The sequence below is a fragment of the Anopheles aquasalis genome, chromosome 3, assembly GCF_943734665.1.
Source record: "Anopheles aquasalis chromosome 3, idAnoAquaMG_Q_19, whole genome shotgun sequence".
Taxonomy (NCBI): Eukaryota; Metazoa; Arthropoda; class Insecta; order Diptera; family Culicidae; genus Anopheles; species Anopheles aquasalis.
Window position 1 is genome coordinate 5143804 of NC_064878.1, and position 19728 is coordinate 5163531.

General features: G+C 42.7%; 6 protein-coding genes across 6 annotated transcripts in view; 1 reads left to right on the forward strand and 5 right to left on the reverse strand.

The window, feature by feature from the left end:
- Positions 1–3597: 3597 nt before the first annotated feature.
- LOC126579109 (uncharacterized) lies at positions 3598–4155 on the forward strand. Its single transcript, XM_050242410.1, has 2 exons — positions 3598–3744; positions 3814–4155. Exons 1-2 carry the CDS (start codon positions 3598–3600, stop codon positions 4153–4155), a joined length of 489 nt encoding a protein of 162 aa, XP_050098367.1.
- A 7977-nt stretch (positions 4156–12132) lies between these two features.
- Positions 12133–14137, reverse strand: LOC126579113 (uncharacterized). The gene is made up of 3 exons (XM_050242414.1): positions 14057–14137; positions 12542–12685; positions 12133–12468 (listed from the first exon to the last, which is right to left on the reverse strand). Exons 1-3 carry the CDS (start codon positions 14135–14137, stop codon positions 12133–12135), a joined length of 561 nt encoding a protein of 186 aa, XP_050098371.1.
- Positions 14138–14457: 320 nt separating this feature from the next.
- LOC126579114 (uncharacterized) lies at positions 14458–15050 on the reverse strand. Its single transcript, XM_050242416.1, has 2 exons — positions 14847–15050; positions 14458–14778 (listed from the first exon to the last, which is right to left on the reverse strand). The coding sequence occupies exons 1-2, from the start codon at positions 15048–15050 to the stop codon at positions 14458–14460; spliced, it is 525 nt and encodes a 174-aa protein (XP_050098373.1).
- Positions 15051–15538: 488 nt separating this feature from the next.
- Positions 15539–15938, reverse strand: LOC126577497 (uncharacterized). Its single transcript, XM_050239163.1, has 2 exons — positions 15761–15938; positions 15539–15672 (listed from the first exon to the last, which is right to left on the reverse strand). The coding sequence occupies exons 1-2, from the start codon at positions 15936–15938 to the stop codon at positions 15539–15541; spliced, it is 312 nt and encodes a 103-aa protein (XP_050095120.1).
- Positions 15939–16013: 75 nt separating this feature from the next.
- LOC126579116 (uncharacterized) lies at positions 16014–16462 on the reverse strand (the record flags this gene model as incomplete). Its single annotated transcript, XM_050242424.1, has 2 exons — positions 16339–16462; positions 16014–16190 (listed from the first exon to the last, which is right to left on the reverse strand). Coding segments are annotated over exons 1-2 (228 nt in total), but the record flags the coding sequence as incomplete, so codon positions are not given.
- A 272-nt stretch (positions 16463–16734) lies between these two features.
- Positions 16735–19728, reverse strand: part of LOC126578626 (centrosomal protein of 135 kDa) — a 29146-nt gene continuing 26152 nt past the window's right edge. The window contains exons 6-9 of the mRNA XM_050241399.1: positions 18880–19005; positions 18657–18810; positions 18450–18556; positions 16735–17604 (exon numbers count right to left, since the gene is read on the reverse strand). Coding sequence (XP_050097356.1) covers positions 16941–17604; positions 18450–18556; positions 18657–18810; positions 18880–19005 — 1051 coding nt within the window. The 3' untranslated portion in view covers positions 16735–16940. The remainder of the gene's footprint in view (positions 17605–18449; positions 18557–18656; positions 18811–18879; positions 19006–19728) is intronic.

Genomic DNA, 19728 nt, shown 5'->3' on the forward strand with positions numbered 1-19728 from the left:
CATTACCGCACCACACATTTACCAACCTTCTCTGATGATAATCGCCTCAATAAATGACAAAATTATTCCGCAATTGAAATGGTACGATAAGGGTTTGTGATTGCAGACAATTAATACAAAATTTGCCACATAATCATACAGGTACGCCAACGTTGTCTGTGTTTAATGTTATTCAGTGCAACAACTTTGAAGCAACGAGACATGCTTACGCTCCCGATCGTGCTGTTTGTTTTCGCAACGAGTCTCTCCACTTCAGCAAATGCTTTTATCAAGGTAAGTGATTCATTGTTCATCCATGCAATATGGTAAAATGTATTTTTATGTATCGCTGACTGTTCAAAGCTTTCGCCGGTGCTGAAACGTATTGAGACTAGGAACAACTACCAGTATGTGAACGTGACAACCATCCTCCGTCAGGTGGGACCCATCACGAACCAAACATTGGACCACATCATTGAAATCTTACGAGATATATCCGACGCAAGGGTAAGTCAAACACCGACTGGATTAAAGCTTGATCAATAGCGCTGTTAATACCAACGATGTGATCCACCCCATTAGCTAACCATCTCTTATTATGTCGTCGGGAAGAGTGGTACCGCCCAAAATGCTCTTCTGACGCGTTCCGTTAACATTTGCGCTTTTCTCAAACGGCCTGAAGTGGATCGCTTGATGAAGGTCGTTTGGGATGAGGTCGTTCGGAATAACAATATGCCAAAAAGTTGCCCTTTGAAACAGAAAATATACACGATTCGCAACTTGCGGCTCTCCAGCATCGCAGTACCTGGATTTTTGCCCGAGACGCAGTTCGTTTTCAAGGAGTCATATTTTTCTACCATCCATCAGAGACCACTGATCGATATAGCGTTCCATGGAAAGCTAGTGCGTGTCATTGGTGAAAGTGGTGACTAGAGGCAGGAGAGCAGCATATGGCAATATTAAATCTTCCATCGGAATGGCTTGAATCGATCAATAAAACAACAATTACACACAATTAGCTAGTTTTTCTTCTTACTTTCTTTTTCTCTAAATGAGTTTCAATCATTATCCAACTACAAAAGGCAGTATCTACTGCTATTGAAGAAGCTGTTTCTTCGTATTTTAATTCGAAATGAGATGCAATCGATACACATATGACCGCGTCACACTTTATCTTTATTAGCTGATGATAATCATCTCAATAAATGAGAAATTTTTTCCGCAATTGAAATAAACGATACGATACGGTACGAATGGGTTTGTGATTGCAAGCAATTAATATAAGATTAGCTACATAACTATTCAGGTACCACCACGTTATCAATGTTTAATGTTATTCAGTAACACAATCTTGAAGCAACGAGACATGCTTACGTTTCCGATCGTGCTGTTTGCTTTCGCAACGAGTCTCTCCACTTCAGCGAATGCCTTTATCAAGGTAAGTGATTCATTGTTCGTCGATGGATTTAGAAAACATTTATTTTTATGTATCGCTGACTGTCCAAAGCTTACACCGGTGCTGAAACGAATTGAGACTCGGAACAACTACCAGTATGTGAACGTGACATCCGTCCTCCGTCAGGTGGGACCCATCACGAAGCAAACATTGGACATCAACTTTGAAATCATACGAGAAATATCCGACGCAAGGGTAAGATAAACACCGACTGTTATAGGATCAGTTTAATGCGCTTCATCAGTAGCACTGTTAATACCAACGATGTGATTCACCTCATTAGCTAACCATCTAGAAAGCTAGTGCGCGTTATTGATTAAAGTGGTGACTAGAAGGAGGAGAGCTGGCTTAATTCGACCAATAAAACACCGATTACACACGGCTAACTGTTCTTTCTTCTTATTCTCTCTTCTTTTCTATATTCTTGAGCGTCCCACGATGGACGTCAGTTCCTCATAGCCTCGTTCTAAAGCGAACACCGAAACAACCCTTTTCGCTTCCATCAAAAATTACCAATGAACAGCGGTAATGTTGCACTGCGGGAACCGCTGGTTATAGTTTGTCTATTAATCGATAAGGCTAACTTTCGTGTTTTATCAACCATGCTTATCAAAAAAATGGCGATGTTTGAGGTCATGATCAAAACAGTTGATGATCAACATTTCGTTAATCGTGCCTTATTATTTAAATCAATTCATTTGCTGCAATATCACAGCGATGATCTAAAAATCCTAATGATTAGCTGGAAAAGATTAATGTGTTTTATTCAAAGTAGTGCTGTTAATGCATGCCCTATTCTCGACCATCCAGCATAGTCTCCAGCAGCACTAATCGCACCCGTTCGTTACATCACTCTTTTTCTCTAAGATATTTTTTTCATAAATAGTGCTACAACCTCGAAGCAACGAGACATGCTTATGCTCCCGATCGTGCTGTTTGCTTTCGCAACGAGTCTCTCCACTTCAGCAAATGCCTTTATGAAGGTGAGTGATTCATTGTTCATCCATGCAATATGGTAAAATGTATTTTTATGTATCGCTGGCTGTTCAAAGCTTTCGCCGGTGCTGAAACGTATTGAGACTAGGAACAACTATCAGTATGTGAACGTGACAAAAGTCCTTCGGCAGGTAGGACCCATCACGAATCAAACATTGGACTGCGATATTGATATCAGGCGGGAAATAAAGGACGCCCAAGTAAGTGAAATACTGATTGCTGTATAATCAATTTAAAACTAACACCAATCCTAACACCCATATTACAAATCCCACATCAGCTAACCGTAGCGTACTATGTGGTCGGGAAGAGTGGTACCGCACGAAATGCTCTTCTGTCGCGCTCCGTCAACTTTTGTTCCTTTCTTAAACGGCCTGAAGTAGATCGCTTGATGAAGCTCGTTTGGGATCAGATAGTTCCGAACAACCATTTGCCAAAAAGTTGCCCTTTGAAACAGGAAATATTCACCATTCGCAACTTGCGGCTCTCCAGCCTCGCAGTACCTGGATTTTTGCCCGAGACAGAGTTCATTTTGAAGGAGTCCTTTCGTTCTGCGCTTCATCAGAGACCACTGTTCGATGTGGTTTATCACGGAAAGCTAGTGCGTGTCATTGGTGAAAGTGGTGACTAGCAGAGACTGAGCTGCAATATTAAATATATTAAATAGCAAGATATCACTTAATCTTCCAACGGAATCGCTTGATTTGACAAATAAAACACAGATTGCACAGGGTAATAGCATCGCAATACCATTCACACTCGAATGCTGAGAACATGGATTATCTTTTATATCGGAACTGCCATGACCACAATTGCATCGTCGAGCTAGTGACGTGTTTTAAATTGCTGGAATGACGCACTCCATTTATAATAACACTTTAAGTTAAAAATCATCTAGAGAATTCCTCATTCACTTATTACCGTAGTATACCAGCGCTCGTTCAAGTTCAGTCCGACAGAGTCTACTTCTACCAGTCGAACCGAGTGCATCGAGTGTTCCAGTGAAGCTTAACATGCAATCATCAATGCTGGTGATCGTATCGTTATTGATGGGTTGCATACTCCTCGCAACACGGACCGACGCATTTGTAAAGGTGGGTAATGCGCAATTCTGACGCCCAGTGCTGATGATATGAAGAAAAGAAAATAAACCTCTACTGCCCAAAATGTTCCAGCTGAAACCGTTCCTCACAAAGGTAGAAACAAATAACAACTACAAGTTTGCAAACGTGACAGCCAGCATCGGACAGACGGCTAGCAATCAGAGTTTGGACATGAACATACACGTAATTCGCCAGATTAATCTAGTAAAGGTAAAAAAGGATCATATTTGAATTGAGTGAACATCCCTTCAAACGTTTCCTTGTATCTCATTGGCACAGCTCTCGGTATCGTACTATGCGGTCCTGCGCGGCGCAGTAATGCAGAATGCGCTCTTTACACGATCGGTCGATTTTTGTGACTTTCTTGAGCGTCCCACGATAGATCGGTTGATCAAGATAATCTATGACGTGGTAATACCGAGCAGTAACTTGCCCAAGCGCTGCCCGGTACTAGCCGGTCACTATTATGTACGTGATTTACAGCTTTCACACTTCACCATACCTTCCTTTCTCCCTGAAGCGCATTTCGTCATGACGCAGCTATTTAAAACCGGCGCCAATCAGAAAGCTCTCTACGAACTTCGTCTCTATGGTAGGATGGTGCGTGTGTTTGACGATTAAGAGAAAAGCCCACTTTAATGCGACGCAAAGATGGTCGGTCCTTGTGTTTCACGAATTGTATCACACACCAAAAACATCTTAAATACATGTTTAATATGAGTTATTCTTTAATCATACATGAATGAATTTCTTTATGGATGAATCGTCCGCAAAATACGACCAAATATACTTAAAAAGTGGCATTTTGTTATGGCATTTGCAAAAACATGTATAGGTAGATAGTTTTATTTTATAAACCAATCGTCAACCCGTTTTTGGCTTAAATCAAAAGACTTGCCCGTTAAGCGACGAACCTGGCTCGACAATAGTGTAATCAGTTTGGCAACTTAAAAAATCTGCCAAAAATTGAAAAGTAGGAAATTCAACAAAAACTCAACTGGCTACCTGGATAAACTTATAATCTATGAAAAGTATATTGATTTGCGTAGTTCAGATGACCCATCACATGGCTACGATGGGCACCGGAAAAGTACACTTTTGCAGATACGTCTTTCTAAAATTGATGCCATTTATGAAGCTTTATCCAAATCTTCCCCAACCGTCATTCAAATATTCTTGCATATCGGAAAACTAGCAAACGACTATGACGACACTATGAAATTATCAGACAAGATAGAGGATAGATAACATGTCCCTCCCATTAGTTAACCTTTCCGTTAATGTAATGTGTACTGAAAATGCCGTTGATTGTAGTTTAATGAATTTCAGCGAACTCATCAAAACGTAACTAGCACCATGTGCTTGCTTCAGTCTCGATCTAACTTTTGGTTGAAACCGTGCGTCACAAAAAGCAAAAAGGATGCTGCTGCACCCTGCATTAATCTTGCTTTCTGCGGTGTTGGCAGCATGTTTTGTATCCTGTGAATCGATGGCAATGACAACAGTAAGTATCAATACCCGTCGCAGTTCATTCCATTGCTTATAAATTGTCCTTCCGCTACTCTAGATGATCGCTGTAATTACGCATGCAAACACGAGTGCCCCTTATCAGGATGTTAACGTGACGTGTCCTATCCATAATACGATACCGATAACGAATCAATCCATTGATTGTGATATTTATCTGCGTCGAGAAATCCGGGATATGAAGGTGAGACGGACATTGATGGAAGGTCAGCCTCACAATTCTGCAAACGGTGACTCTTTGTTCTTTTTGACCCTGATCCACAGTTCACGATGTCCTATCACCTTGTTAGCAATGGCGTAGAGCATGGTGCACTCCTGAGCCGTTCCGTGGAGTATTGTGCCTTTCTGAGGCGCCCAACGATGGATCGCCTGTTGAAGTTGGTGTACGATGCAATCACTCGGATCACCAGCCTGCCAAAGCGGTGCCCGTTGAAACCAGGCTATTACTACATACGCAACATCCAACCGGCTCGTATACCAATCCCTGCTTTCATCCCCGAAAGTAGCTTCGTCATGAAGGAGCAGTTCCACACAGGACCGGAACGAAAACTATTTTTTACTATTCGGTTCTATGGTAAACTCATGCGATACAACGATCCAAGCAGTCTGTAATGTAATCGAATCGAATGTCAGCGTATCCGAGTTATCAAACAGCTTTTTTCAATAAATTGGCAACTATAACTTCATTCTCTTAACTTAAATTCAGGACAGAATATGAGCTGAAGGGAAATCTTTTGTGAAGGTAAAACAAACGATAGTTTGCTAGGAATCATTTGAAGCTTTTTTGCGGTTAAATCTAACCGTTTTGGACCAAAGATAATAAACAACAATTATCCAAATGTAGATTGCATTTAATTTGAGAATAAACTACCGGATTCATCTAAAGCTATTTTTAGAAAATGTCTATTGGATAAATGTGTACACCATTAATAGCGGGTTCATTTGCAGCAAACGAATCAGTTCTTTCCAAACCACTTACCCGTGAAAACATGCATCTGACCAGACCGATCACTGTGCTCGTGGCCATTACATCAGCCAGCCTGGCAACTGCTTTCGTTGCTGCAAGTATCCTCGCGAATGTTTCAATTTATTAGGATTAACAACTGTAATTATCCCGGTTTTATTTTCCATTTCCAGTTGGTGCCATTAGTCACGAAAATAGCGGCCAAGCACAACTATCGATACATTAATGGTACGACGACCATCGATCAATCTGGTCCCCCAACAAATCAGACTATTGCCCATGAGTTCGAACTTTATCGAGAGTTTAAGGATTTAAAGGTAATACGCAAGATATTGAAATTTAGAAATTAGATTCTTGCTAAGCACGTTTCATTGTATCCTTCTCCAGATTACGGGTTCGTACCACGTGGTGATGGGCAAAGGTGTGCTACAGGATGCTCTTCTGCGCCGGACGTTTGATATTTGCGTCTTTCTCAGGCGCCCCACAATGGACCGTTTGGTGAAGATGATTTACGAACAGGTGAACCGTAGCAGCAATCTTCCTACCAAATGCCCGTTCAAGCGCGGCCAGTACTACATACGCGACCTTAAGCCCTCTCGCATGGCCATGCCCGGTCTCTTGCCCGAAACTGAGTTCGTGCTAAAGATGTTGTTTCAAACAGGCCGTCTAGCCGAACCCGTTTTGGATTATCAGGTCAGCGGTAAGCTGGTACGAGTTATGAATAATGTTTTGGAAAGGAAGGATGCATCTTGAAGTGTAAAACCCTCGGGCAGACATAACTCCAGTTCCTGGCAAAGGCAAAACAATTTGAAATGTTTGGTTGTGTTTGGCAACCAACATCAGAAAAAAAGCTATAAAATGTGTGCTCTAATAAAAGGAAAAAAAACGAAATAAAACCACATCAATTGTCTGTAGCAGCAAGTCTCTGAATAAATATGTATTTGTCCCATTTTCAACCACGCATCTGAACAATACATTATTCGTGTTGCTGATCTTATTTTAATAACCAATAAGTGCGTGTACTATCGTGAAATCGCGTAAATCATCGGTCACTGATATTAGCCTTATCAGTTGTACTTGTCAAATAATTTTGTAATTGCATTCAATTCATTTCTCACGACATCTTATCGGCCTATCTTATCAATCATCCCTCTGTCCTACAGCACTGCGAATAAGGTAATCGCTGCTTCTTCTCTCTGGACGAAATAATAAAAGCTCGGCTCAATCACACGATGAGATTTCGTACCAACTCGACTCTGCCAGAAGATGCAACTGAAGGTCTTTCAACGGCAGCTTCTACCTATTCTCTACGTCATCGTAATCGGTACGATAGGACCCTTAGAGGCCGGCACCAAAATGGTGGCCTTTCTCCAACGATGCCAGGTGTTCAACAACTTCAAGTATATCAACTCGAGCCTGATCATACGCAATACGGCCTCGACCAGTCGTGTGGATTACAGACTTGGCATCTTGAAAACAGTCATCGAACCCATGGTTTGTATGCAGATACATTTGCCCCAGATATGATGACCGCAGTATGCTTTCTTCGCAGATAATGATAGTGTTTTGTCTCGAAGGACCGACGAGCACTCTACGGGCACCGCTTTACAATCGTACAATTGATCTGTGCAGCTTTCTGCAGCACCCCGAAATGCATCGCTTGCCATTGATTGTGTATCGCGAGTTAAAGGCGAACGGCAACTTGCCCACACGATGCCCAATCGTATCCGGTCTATACGGGTTCTCCAACGTTACCGTGAGTAAGATGCGTTTGCCTTCATTTTTTTTTACGGCTGAGTTCCGATTGCAAATCGACGTTTTTCGGCGTTCAACAAGAGACCGTTACACGCAGATTGAATGCATTGGCTCGATAAAGAAAGTAAAATGCGCACCCAACGAGCGCTGCTGAGTGTTAAGCAGTCGTAATTTTTAGACTTTTGTTCTGCAAACAATAGTTGAAAATAAAGCTCCTACGTTCAACATTAACATGAATTAAACCTTAAAATAAACCACAGAATCTCATATCACACCGGATGCAATAACGAAAATGATCTAAATTGGAACATTTTATTCCACAAACACTAGATCGATGCTTTACATTACATTGTCCAAAAAGGAACTACAGATACTCATCGGCAATGAATGCTCCTGAAAATCAGAAAAGCTCAATAGCGAGCCAGTGCAAAAATGATGTCGCAATCGGCGGGACGCGTGTGCTTGTTTATAGTGGGCGTTACCGTGGTAGGCTTTCGTTCGGTTACCGTCGCAAAAATGGTTCCTATCATCAAGAGCATAAACTATGTGATAAATTGTCCGCATTTCAATGGTACATTCGTGCTGCATCCTGAAACAGCATCCCGCAACCGCTTCTCAACCGTTTCGTTTTCCTTTACGGTGTTTAGGCCACTACATATGATCACAGTAAGATTGCCGAACTAGGAGTCGGTCACGGCCATAAGATAAACGAGATTAAAAACTAACGTTCCTCTTTTATAACCCCCCAAGATGCGAATCGCGGCCTCGATCCCGAATAGAGGTCTGCAATTGTACCCGATTTACAACACGTCGCTTTCGTTCTGTGACTTTCTCAGTCGCCCCGAATCGTATCGGTTGGTTAAAATCGTGTACAATGAAGTGCGCCGGTACGGTACCGTACCGAAACAATGTCCCATCAACCCAGCCACCTATGCTTTCAACAACATAACACTAAAGCAACTCGATTTTCCCTCCTTCCTTGTGGAAACCGAGTATGTGCTAGACATTTCGGGACTCCTTGGACCAAAGATGGACCATTGCGCAGAGATACGCGTCAAAGGTACATTGAAGAAGTTTAACGGATCGCAACTGATGCATCACCGAACCACGGCAGAGCTAGAACATTTTAGTAATAAATGTTTTATTTCTTGGGTATTATTGATTTTGGGATGGGGTACATCAAGTTGAAAACAATTTCATAATTGCATGGATTTCTTTACATTCTAAATAAACCGTATTTGCCAATTAGAAAAGCAAAATTTTCACTTTAAATTAATGCAAGGCTAGTATATAGTTGTAGGATAAATGTTTCGAGAAAGAAATCGGTTTGAAACCGACGAGACCAATCCTATAATCGCTTTAGAATTTAAATTATGTGCTATTTAGAATTTAAATTATGTGCGACCGGGTGCCATTGCTATAGAAATAAGCTATGAAATAGCTTTTCAGCAGAAAACAACCGCAAACTCAGCAGTAATTAGTAGTACAAACAACCGATTATCTTGCTATGGTTTTGGCGAAAGAATTAAATGCTTTTTTAATTACGGCAATTTCTACAGGAAACTTTACATCAGATTTAGCCGCAGCTGTTTATAGCGTCGATGTATGCTCTTTTTCCGGTTAGTGCGAGTTTGTTTTTTGATCGATACAACCAACTGGCAGCAATCCGTTCCGCAAACACTGGTCGAGATGGGGGTCGCTTATAAAACCATCCTCATCCTTATGCTTTGTAGCACGATTGAAATTCAAGCGTTGCAAAAGGTAAGCTAACCGAACCAAGTAAATAATTCAGTAATCATCAACAGCAACTTAAAAAGATACCCTCGCACTAGGTGATCGCAATCCTTACGAAAGCGGATATTGACGCAAACCCTGAGTACGTTCACAACAACATCACACTCAAGCGGTTTGCAGCTGCTCCATACTTTACCCTCGATATGGACATCACATTTATTCAAACCGTCTCGGAAGCAACGGTAAAGATAATAGCTAATGCGTTTGCTCTACCTATCAAGGGGTTTTTTTTAACTTTCTACTCCTTCGTCAAGCTCATCGCACAATACATCATACACACGCCAAAGGGTGCTAAAGTTTTCTACAGTCGTACCCTCGATTTCTGTAACTTTTTGCGACGGCCTACCAGCGACCGACTGATCAAAATGGTGTTTGACAGTATAAAGACTCGTGGTAATACGCCTACATCCTGCCCATTGACGCCGCAACTACTGACATTCCGCAACATTACCATGAATCATGTACAATTGCCACCGTTCCTCCCCGAAACTCATTTCACAGTGGTAGTGATATTTAAAAAAAACGCGGCGCTAAAGCCTATCTACGAAAGCCGTTGGCATGGTCGGCTGAAGAAAATTACTGTTTAGTAGTAATTTTTATAACTTCAATTGTAAAATAAAGATGTGGCTTTTGGTTATGATGTACCTCACTGGGGAAAATGTTTATGTAATATGTATTTCTGTGGAGAAAACTACTGAGCCTTTAATGGAATTAATGGCCAACGTAAATTAAAAATACTGAGCTTTAAATAAAAGGCTTCTTGAATTACCATACGAATTATTATTGAGGAATTTTAAAAAACTCTACTGAACCAATCAGGACCAATACCTTCTGGATTGCAGTAGTAGTAGAAGTAGTGTGTTTTATTGACTTAATTTTTAGTCATAGTTTAACATGCTTTGAGATTATTTTGTAATGGGTTCACAATTACATTTTCCTTTTTATCTAGAACCTATGTATGGCGATGCCAGTTGTGATTGTCGTGTTGTAATGTCTGGAATTTTGGCTTGCGGGAAAAAGTGCAAAAACCCCACAGCCCCATGACTCTCTTATCGATAGTATGATTAACGTACAATAACGACCACAGGAACCCCGCGGAAGCTTATATGGGATATCCTCTCAACTAGAAACATTAGTTATTGAACGATAGTTACTACGACAACGCCACGAGTACTGTAACACACTCATAGCCTTACTACAAGATGCTGCACATCGCCTTTTATCTTCTACGCGTTCTTCTCACGCTGGTAGTGATAATAGTGTCTCCCAACGAAGCTGGTACGAAAATGATAGCGGTCCTTGAACGTACGGAAATAACGAATAATTTCAATTATATGAATAGTACTGCGACTATCATCAACACTGCCACCTCTAACCGAATTGATTATGAGGCAATTGTTCATAAAACCCTCGTGCAACCCACGGTGAGTTCCTGCGATAGTTATACTGTGTACCAGCATAGCAGATTTCATGCCATTGATTGCCTTGCGATGACGACTGTAATCCTTCAATTACAGCTCTCGACGATATTTTGGCTGGACGGTTCCTATCTCCCGCAGAGCCTGAAAATCCCTCTCTACAATCATTCGGTGGACATGTGCGCGTTTCTCAAGCGACCGGGAATGAACCGTCTGTTGGCTATTATCCATCGTACGATGAAACAGTATGGGAACATGCCGTCTAGCTGTCCGCTTACTGGTCAATACAGATTTTGCAAAATCCCGCTTTCACATATGCAGATTCCGTCGTTCCTGATGCCAGCTAAATTCCGCATCGAAATAGTCGTAACGTCCCGGCGAACTAGCGAACATTATCAGACGTTCATTGGACATGGACTGATCAAGAGAGTGACATGCACACCGCTTGATCGTTGTTGAGCAAGGAGCATTTTTAACTGGAATAAAAACAGTCCCTTTAGATAGTTAAAAGGGTTTACAGTTAAAACGGTTCTAGGGAAGAAACAGTTTAAACAGAGTAACGAACGTTACTGATTATAATACAAATGGATTCTCCGCACAATTCCGCTCTTTCTTTCGCTTGAGCAATACTTTACATAGAAAGAAAACAATTAATGTTTGAAATTTCCGATGTTATGCAAAACCAGCAATCATACTTGTATTAAGCTGTGCGATATGATAGCAGGTTTAATGATGGGACGTATCGGTTGATCGAGATGTTATGCGGTACTGCACAAGTAAATTGGACGGTTTAACTCGCTCCGCACATAGCATGTGGTTGTTTAATTTTGTGTGAATCCCTTTTTTCCCGGCAAAGTAAAACATGTTTTCCGTTCCCTGTGTTGATCACATATCAAGTATGTCAGCGAAATAGTAATCTGGAGTAAATTAATACACCAATACAATTTTTAAACTTCTAATTTTTCTATTAATTGGATCAAAGTGCGAGCATTTGATCATGTAAACGGGAACTAAGTACATCATCAGTAAGGTTTTCTGTTGCACCAAACATGCTGGTGAAGTAAGTGTTTATTCAACCCATAGTTTAGGCTAGGGCAGCTTTCTTGCTTGCCGTTTGGAGGACACGCCTATCCATAACCACTAGCTGTCCGTCTTCTTTATCACTCCGTACCAGCGAAGACCGACGACAAGTTCCATCTTGGGACCACTGTAGAAAGCCAGATTCAGGCGAAAAATAGTGGATGGTAGAGCGCTTGGCAACCGAATATTGTCCCAGCTCGTATTGAAGAAGTAAGCGTTGGGCGCAATAGGACATCGCTTAGGTAGATTGCCACTGCGACCCAATCCATCGTAGATCATGTGCAGCACTCGGTCAGTCGTCGGTCGTACTAGATACGAACAGTAGCTGACGGTTCGGTTGTAGATGGGATGATCGTAGTTTCCGGTCAGCATGGGAACAAAGTATGCCACGTTGACCTGTAACCAGAGGGATCAAATTAAGGGTTTTCATTATCGACTGACCGATTAACTGTGGCGCTTTACAACCAACCCGCGCATCCGTGACCGCTTGATGCAGGACGAGATGGAAATAAGATTGAAAGTTGGAACCAGCACCAATTCTCTGCACTGAGGCTGTACAGTTAGCCAGTCGAGTCGGGTTTGTGACTTCCACTTTATTGACTTGCACAGTCAGCTGCCAAAAATAATAAAAATACAACAGCTTACGGTACACTTATAGTCGATTCGGTTCCAACAACAAACCTTGGATTCAAAAACCCCAAATAACGTAACGCAGCATATAACAATCCAGATTGTCTCTCTCGCCATAATGAAACCAAACTAAATCGATTCCTCTCCTATCATGATAATATAAGGAAAAAATTTGAACACATCTAGCAATTAGGCACACAATTATACGATTCGATGATAAACTGAATGGCAGTGGAAATTATGGAACGTCAACCAGAAAATTAAACGGAAAAACGAATGATACTAATGAAATCAAATACAACTGACTTTTTTCCTGTCTGAGACCAACATTGGCTTCGTATTGGATGCCTATCACGGAGCGAAAAAAGAGCTCTATTTTAAGTCTTCATGGTACGGTCGACTAATGAAACTGTCTGTTTAACCTACGAATGTTCCAAGATGAAATTAACACACGCTTTTGACAAAGCAACAGATGGCAGCTGGCAAATATTTTGTTGTTTCTAATAAATTGCAACTACAACAGCATTTGGCTACATTTATTTTGTAAGGGAACTATTTTTCTTGTGGGTATTGTCGTAAAGATATTGCAGTTGTGGCTTTGATTGGTGGTATTAGCAAATGTACAAAAAAATCCACAAATCTTTAACATTATTTTGCGACAGAACAACCGTGACTACCGATCGCAATTAGGGGATATAGCAGACTGTATCTAATTGCAACTATGAAATATAATTACTTTAGCCATTGAGATAGTAAGCAAAAGTGGCGCAGCTCTGGCATTAAGATTCAGTTCTCCTGCTGCCGTGGTTTGGAACTAGTGTAGCACACCATATGGGTGCTACAATGAGTGGCTCCTTTCAATTGTGTGTGCTCGCCGTCCTGTCGTTTGCGACGATGAACGATGTGGTTGGAAAATCCTTCAAGGTATGATTCGAGGTTTGAGATACTCTTGAAACGTACCGTGTGCGTATCTGTTCTAACAGTATGCTTCCTATTACCTGCAGCTCATTCCAGTACTAACCAGTGCGGAGGTAGAAGGATTGGATAAGCAAACTATAACGTCTGTATCCCTCCAGCGACATGGATCGATGCACAACGTCACAATGCACCTGAATATCCGTAACTTGGTTACGTTTGACAGCCTTAGGGTAAGGATGCGCGAAGGAAAATCGTTCATCACACGACATAAAATACTCCACATGTTTATTCGCAACTGATCTACTTGCAGATGAATATCGGTTACTTTGTTCGCACACGCACGCAGGAGAACTGGATTTACAATAAGACATTTGACTTTTGCTTATTTCTGAAGCAACCAGCGACGGATCGTGTGGCAGCATTGGTTTATAACGACTTGAAGCACCATGGAAACGTACCGACTAGATGCCCGATTTCGCCGGCGCAGTTCATCTTCCAAAACGTTACCCTGAACCATATCCGTCTCCCACCGTATCTGCCGGAGACAAGCTTCGGGCTTGTGGTAAAATGCTTTGCAGGGAAACGCAACGACATAATTTTCCAATCGAAATGGTACGGAAGATTGAAGAAAGTTTGGGTGTAAAGCGATTCCACTAGGCGCTGATGTTTCAGTTCGGTGTAAAAAATCCACAAGAATCGCATAAAAATAATCAAACATGTATTAACCGCAGCTCAATATACATAAGGAGCGTTTGCATTTCACATTAATCAACTCCCCCAGGCGTTTTACGGCAGAACGATCACCGCTTAAACAACTTATTGATCTAGAATTAATCATTATGTGGCCGTGATGAACCAACGATTCATTTTTATCTCCTTTCCGCGATGGTAAACTCCGAACTTGATTAGAAATTCCCCGGACGGTACAACGCTCATCATCAGGTGCCGATCGTCTATCTCAAAGTTGCGCACCTCATAGTGACCGGTCGAGATCGGGCAGCGTGTGGTGAGGTTCGAGTGTTTCACTAGTTCTGACGCGATGTAGCGGTCCAGTAGGTTCCGCGAACGTCGCGTTTCCATTCCGCATACCTGCTGCTTACCGGTGTACATCATCTGATGATATTTGCCAGCAATTTTCCGGCACAGGCGCACATCATACTACGAAAACCAAGCTCGAAGGTTAGGTTAGAAGAGCAGAATCCCACCCTGCAACTTTTCAATATTACCTCCACATTCTTGTCGAGCACCTGCTTCAGATCCAGATCGAAATCGATCGCCGTCGTTTTATCTAGCCGACGCACCCGCAAATCAACGTCCAGATACTTTGCATCCCACTCATCCGTATAGTTGGTGATGCGTACAGATCCTTGCACTTGGTTGTGGCAAACGCTCGCTACAACCGCCCACAGCGCAATCCAGTAGACAGACATCTTTGCAAACCATCCAATACTCGCTACCTGGCGGGTATTTGGGATTTATATACTCAACATACTCGTTAGGCGAGTAATGGTTCGTGATAGATCCCGGCATTACTCTCCGATGTGGCTCATTGCGTTAATGAGCGCAGCAAATGCATTTTTGTATTTGCAAACCAAAGTAAGTAATCGAGCTGTGAGTTTTATGAGTTCATGTTTATCACCAAACCTAAAGCCATTACAAGCACGCCTCGTTGGAGCCTTGTTATGGTGACTAGTTAAGTAATGCTATGACATGGCTCATTAATTCCAGATCAATCGCTTACTAGATAAACAGAATGATATAAAAAATGGACAAAGTGCGATGGTCTGAATAGTACGGTTTAGTACATCTAATTCTGTATGAAGAGAACTATGAACACTCTGTGTAAATAACAATTTTAGTGTATAAAAATGCTCCAAAAGGGTTTATATACAAGAGGAAGAATGAATGTATCGCAAGCTCACGTACTCGCCGCCGGAAGCTTCACATTGAAACGAAGCTGATAGTTAGGTGTTGTAGCGGAAACCGTTGACCCCATTGCGGTCACGGTATTTTCCAACGCCTCATTACGCCTTGGCGCTCTCGCACTTTCCGCTGGAAAACAGTAAATCGGGAAATTTCGTAACAATACTACCAACCACGATATTGCACTCGTATGTTCACCATTTGGCAGCATAATTACCTTCACCAGCTATCAGCTCCGCCGGAGCGGACTGCACCGACGATTGATGTTCGAGCAGCTTGGCCCACGTTTCCACGATGGTCGTCGTCGTTTGGGTCGTCCTTGTAGTTGCACTCCCAGCACCGGCTTTGGCAACGGAACGGTCCGGCATGGCTGGTGATCTTTCATTAATTATCATTAGCCGGTCAGTGGCGGGAATGGATGGGTTTGCCGGTAGTGTTTCGTTTGGAAGGCACTCTTGATTCCGGATTCCCACCGGTGGTTTGTTCTTCAAAATTAAACGATCGCCTTCGGCCGTTTTATAGATGACTACCGTTGACCCGACCTCATCTATTCTGCCTTTTACGACTCCTTCCGTTAGCACCCGTTGGTCACTCGCAGGACTAACGATGCCGTCGGTACGGTTTCCACTTTGCAGCTCCTGCTTACGCTGCTGAGAGGCAACCAATGCAAGAGGAAATAAAGTTGTATAACGATCGCAGTTAACTAATGGAAATCGATTAGCAGCTGGAGCAGAAGCGACAGCATTTCTGGCCCCCGTTTCTAGCAATGCACTAGGGATACTTTGGTAAGCCTACCTCTGCTACAATGGTGTCACTCGAAACAGAGCTAGATATACTGTAAGCCATTGAGTTTATAGACGACAACGAATAATAGCTAGAATTATTCTCGTTCTCGATTCCGATGGTATTCGAGGCTTGATTTGCACGTTCCTTTGCTTCCACAGTGCCCTTTTTGTATTTTGTAATTTTCCACCCACTAGGAGCACTAATTCGCGGAGCTGTCCAAACAGAGATATGCAAACAGAACGGTAACGGATACGCTTCATTGAGACCATGAGGACCCGCAAAACGTGGATCTTACCTGATTTTTGTGTGCTTCTATGGTGAAGCTCACGGGAGCTTCCCCACTTTACAAAATGTGACTGCTTTGTCTTCGGAATAGACTTTGAATTTGGATTATACTTCGACACGTTCGGGATTTCCTGTCGTACCGGATTTGGGTTCGAAAGGTAATGGTTTCCACCGTGATTGTTCGCTTTATTCGCTATCTCTAAGTACCGCCTTATTCTAGTTACAATATTTCGATAAAACATACACGCACACACAAACACGAGAGAGAATGGAATGTTAAAAGTGGCAGTTAAGAAGCAGGATCCCTCCCGAATCTAATTCCCTTGTTACATTGTTGAGTACCTGTTTTGCTCATCATCGTCATCTTCCACGTCGACCTCGGACGGTTCAATGTCGGACGGGTCGGCGTTCCGGGAGCGAATGAGAGCAAATCGATCATCCGTCAGTTTGCGTCGCAGCTCTTGCAGCTGAACACTGTACTCGCTAGCAAGTGCCTCGCTGCGCCGAACGGCCTCCTGCTGCTCCGCCAACCTTGCCCGCAGTGCATCCGTTTCCGTTACCAGTTTATCGCGTTCCTGTTCACGCTGCGCCAATACTATTCGCTGTTGCTCCACCTCGGCTCTACTGGCCGCTAGCAGCTCCTGCAATCCTTTCACCGCAGCCCGGTCGCCGGTGCGAGCCAGCGAAAGCTCCTTCTGCATCGTTTCCTTTTCCCGGGCCAGCTGCTCACGGATGTTGGAATGCTCCTGCAGCTCCTCACTCAGCTTGTCCTTCTGGAGGTCCAACTTGCTGCACAGTTCCTTCGTTGCTTCCAGGTCCAGCGAGAGCGCATGGTTATTGTCTCGCAACGCCTCGAGCTCGGACTCGGCCGCCGCCAGTTGGGCCGACAGCTCGTTTATCTGCCGCTCGCACTCCCTGATGTCCTGCTCGCGAATCGTCACCAGCTCCTCCAGCCCGCTTATGCGATCTTCCGCTTCCTGGAGTAATTTTCTTCGTTGTCGAAAGACAAAGAAGGCAAAATGTACGAACAGAGCGTAGGAGAAGTGTGAGTAAATAAATAACCAATAAAGTCATAAAACTCTGCTATCCTCGTGGTCATGGTGCAACACACCACACTCCCTGGATTGCTTGTGGCTACAGCAAAAATCTAATTATCTCCGATAGTCGTATCTATACCTACGAGACCCAAGCACACATATACACAAACGCATACCACACCAAACAAACCATGTGCCCGGTCGTGTCCAAGTCGAGTCCGAAGTCCAACCGACAAGAGCAGCGGCAGCAGCCAAAATAATGAAGGTCGAGAGTTAATGCAAGTTATTTTCTAATTTACGGCCTTAGCATGGCCCTCGTGGGGTTCACCGTCTGCCGTCGACCGGTATATGGTAACGAATATTAGTTTTGTCGGATGAAGGTAGAAAAATGCATTTTCCTACACGTGATAGCTGCTGCAGCCATCCCATACTTGGCAGTGTGCCACAGGACGATGAACGGAGCGAATCTTTCTTTTCTACGTCATATAAGCAGCTCTAGTGATGCTACTTGGCAATGTCGGATTCAATTAAAAAAGTATATCTTTATTCGTGTTTCTTTTTCATTCTTGTCAGTTACTATTACCAAACAATCAGAAACCCAAACTCTACTATGTTATTAATATACGTATTATCCCGAATGTAAAACCTACATCTACTGAAATCAAATCATCCAAGATACGTCAAATACCAAAATACGGAAGTTGGGAAAAATGCGACAGATAACGATTGTAACTAACATCGATGATGGATACCGCTTGTGTGAAGATGAACAAAAATACACTCTTCTCAAATACTTACTTGGCTTCCATGCTCTCCATTTCCAGCGTTTGATTGCTTGCCTCCAATGTGTTGGCGCCCTCGGAAAGCGATTTGTACTGTTTCAGAATATCTTCCCGTTCTCGTTCCTGTGTAGATATTGATAGATAATTATAAAACGAACCATAGTACATGTGAAATTGTCTTGACAAAAAGAAAATAGAAATATTCACTCATATAGGAAATTACCTTAGCTAGCAATAACTCTTCGGCACGACGAATTTCCTGAACGTATTCCCGTAATTGCGACTTCATGCCTTCGACTTCCTGCTGCGAGTCCTTAAGCTTCCGCTTCGTCATGGTCAGCTCGGCCAGTGCATCCGTCAGCTCGTTCGATAGCCGGCTGTAATCAGTAATCAGTAATCAGTAAAGCAAACAAAATAATCAAAGAAAACCGATCCAAGACACGAACCCATTTTCCGTCGAAGCGTTGTCGTTGCTGCGCTTGAGGGTTGAAAGCTGCTTCTTTAGCGTATCCGTTTCGGTAGAAACGCTTCGCAGGGTGCTTTCCTTCTGGATGTTGTCCGTGCTAACATTCCTAGAGGAAGGAGATACCAGCATAACGTTAACGAAATTAACAGATAACTAACAGAAATCACTCTATCCTCAAAACTCTACAATACGATGGATACATTGGCCTTTGCTTCGTTCAAAATAGTAATGCAACGGATGCTATTCCCATTAAAGATAAGTAAAACATTAAACTGTCCACCGGGAAACCGCTCAATAAACTCTCTGAAACATTCGCGAAGCATTAGAGAGATCGATAGTTATGGTGTTTGTTGCTTAAGCACCCCAGCAACATTGCCAAATGGAATGAAACAAAGGAATAGAGGAAGCTATAAATGCTGCGGCTGAAACATAATGGTTACTACAGCATCGGATGTTGAAACCTGCCTGTCACCGTTGTGACGACGACGGCGACCAAGACGGTTGAGAGGCAATCAAGACATAAGTGAACACTCCTTCTTCAATCGAATCAATAAAGGTGTTATCTAACCTTCGATAATGCCGTCCAAGTGTTGTGGAGAACTCAAACGGTGTCTAAACAAAATAGCTTTGAATCGCGTGAAGCCAGTCAACCCCTCAACGCAGCTCAACGGCGTGTCCCTAGCATACGAAAACATAACTGACACATTGAACCGAGTGACCCATGCATGGAACCGCGGGCCAACAAGAGCGCAAGATAAAAAAAAAACAAAATTGATTTTGATCTATTGCATAACTCCTTATCGATCTATTGCATAGCCCGGTTCTGTCA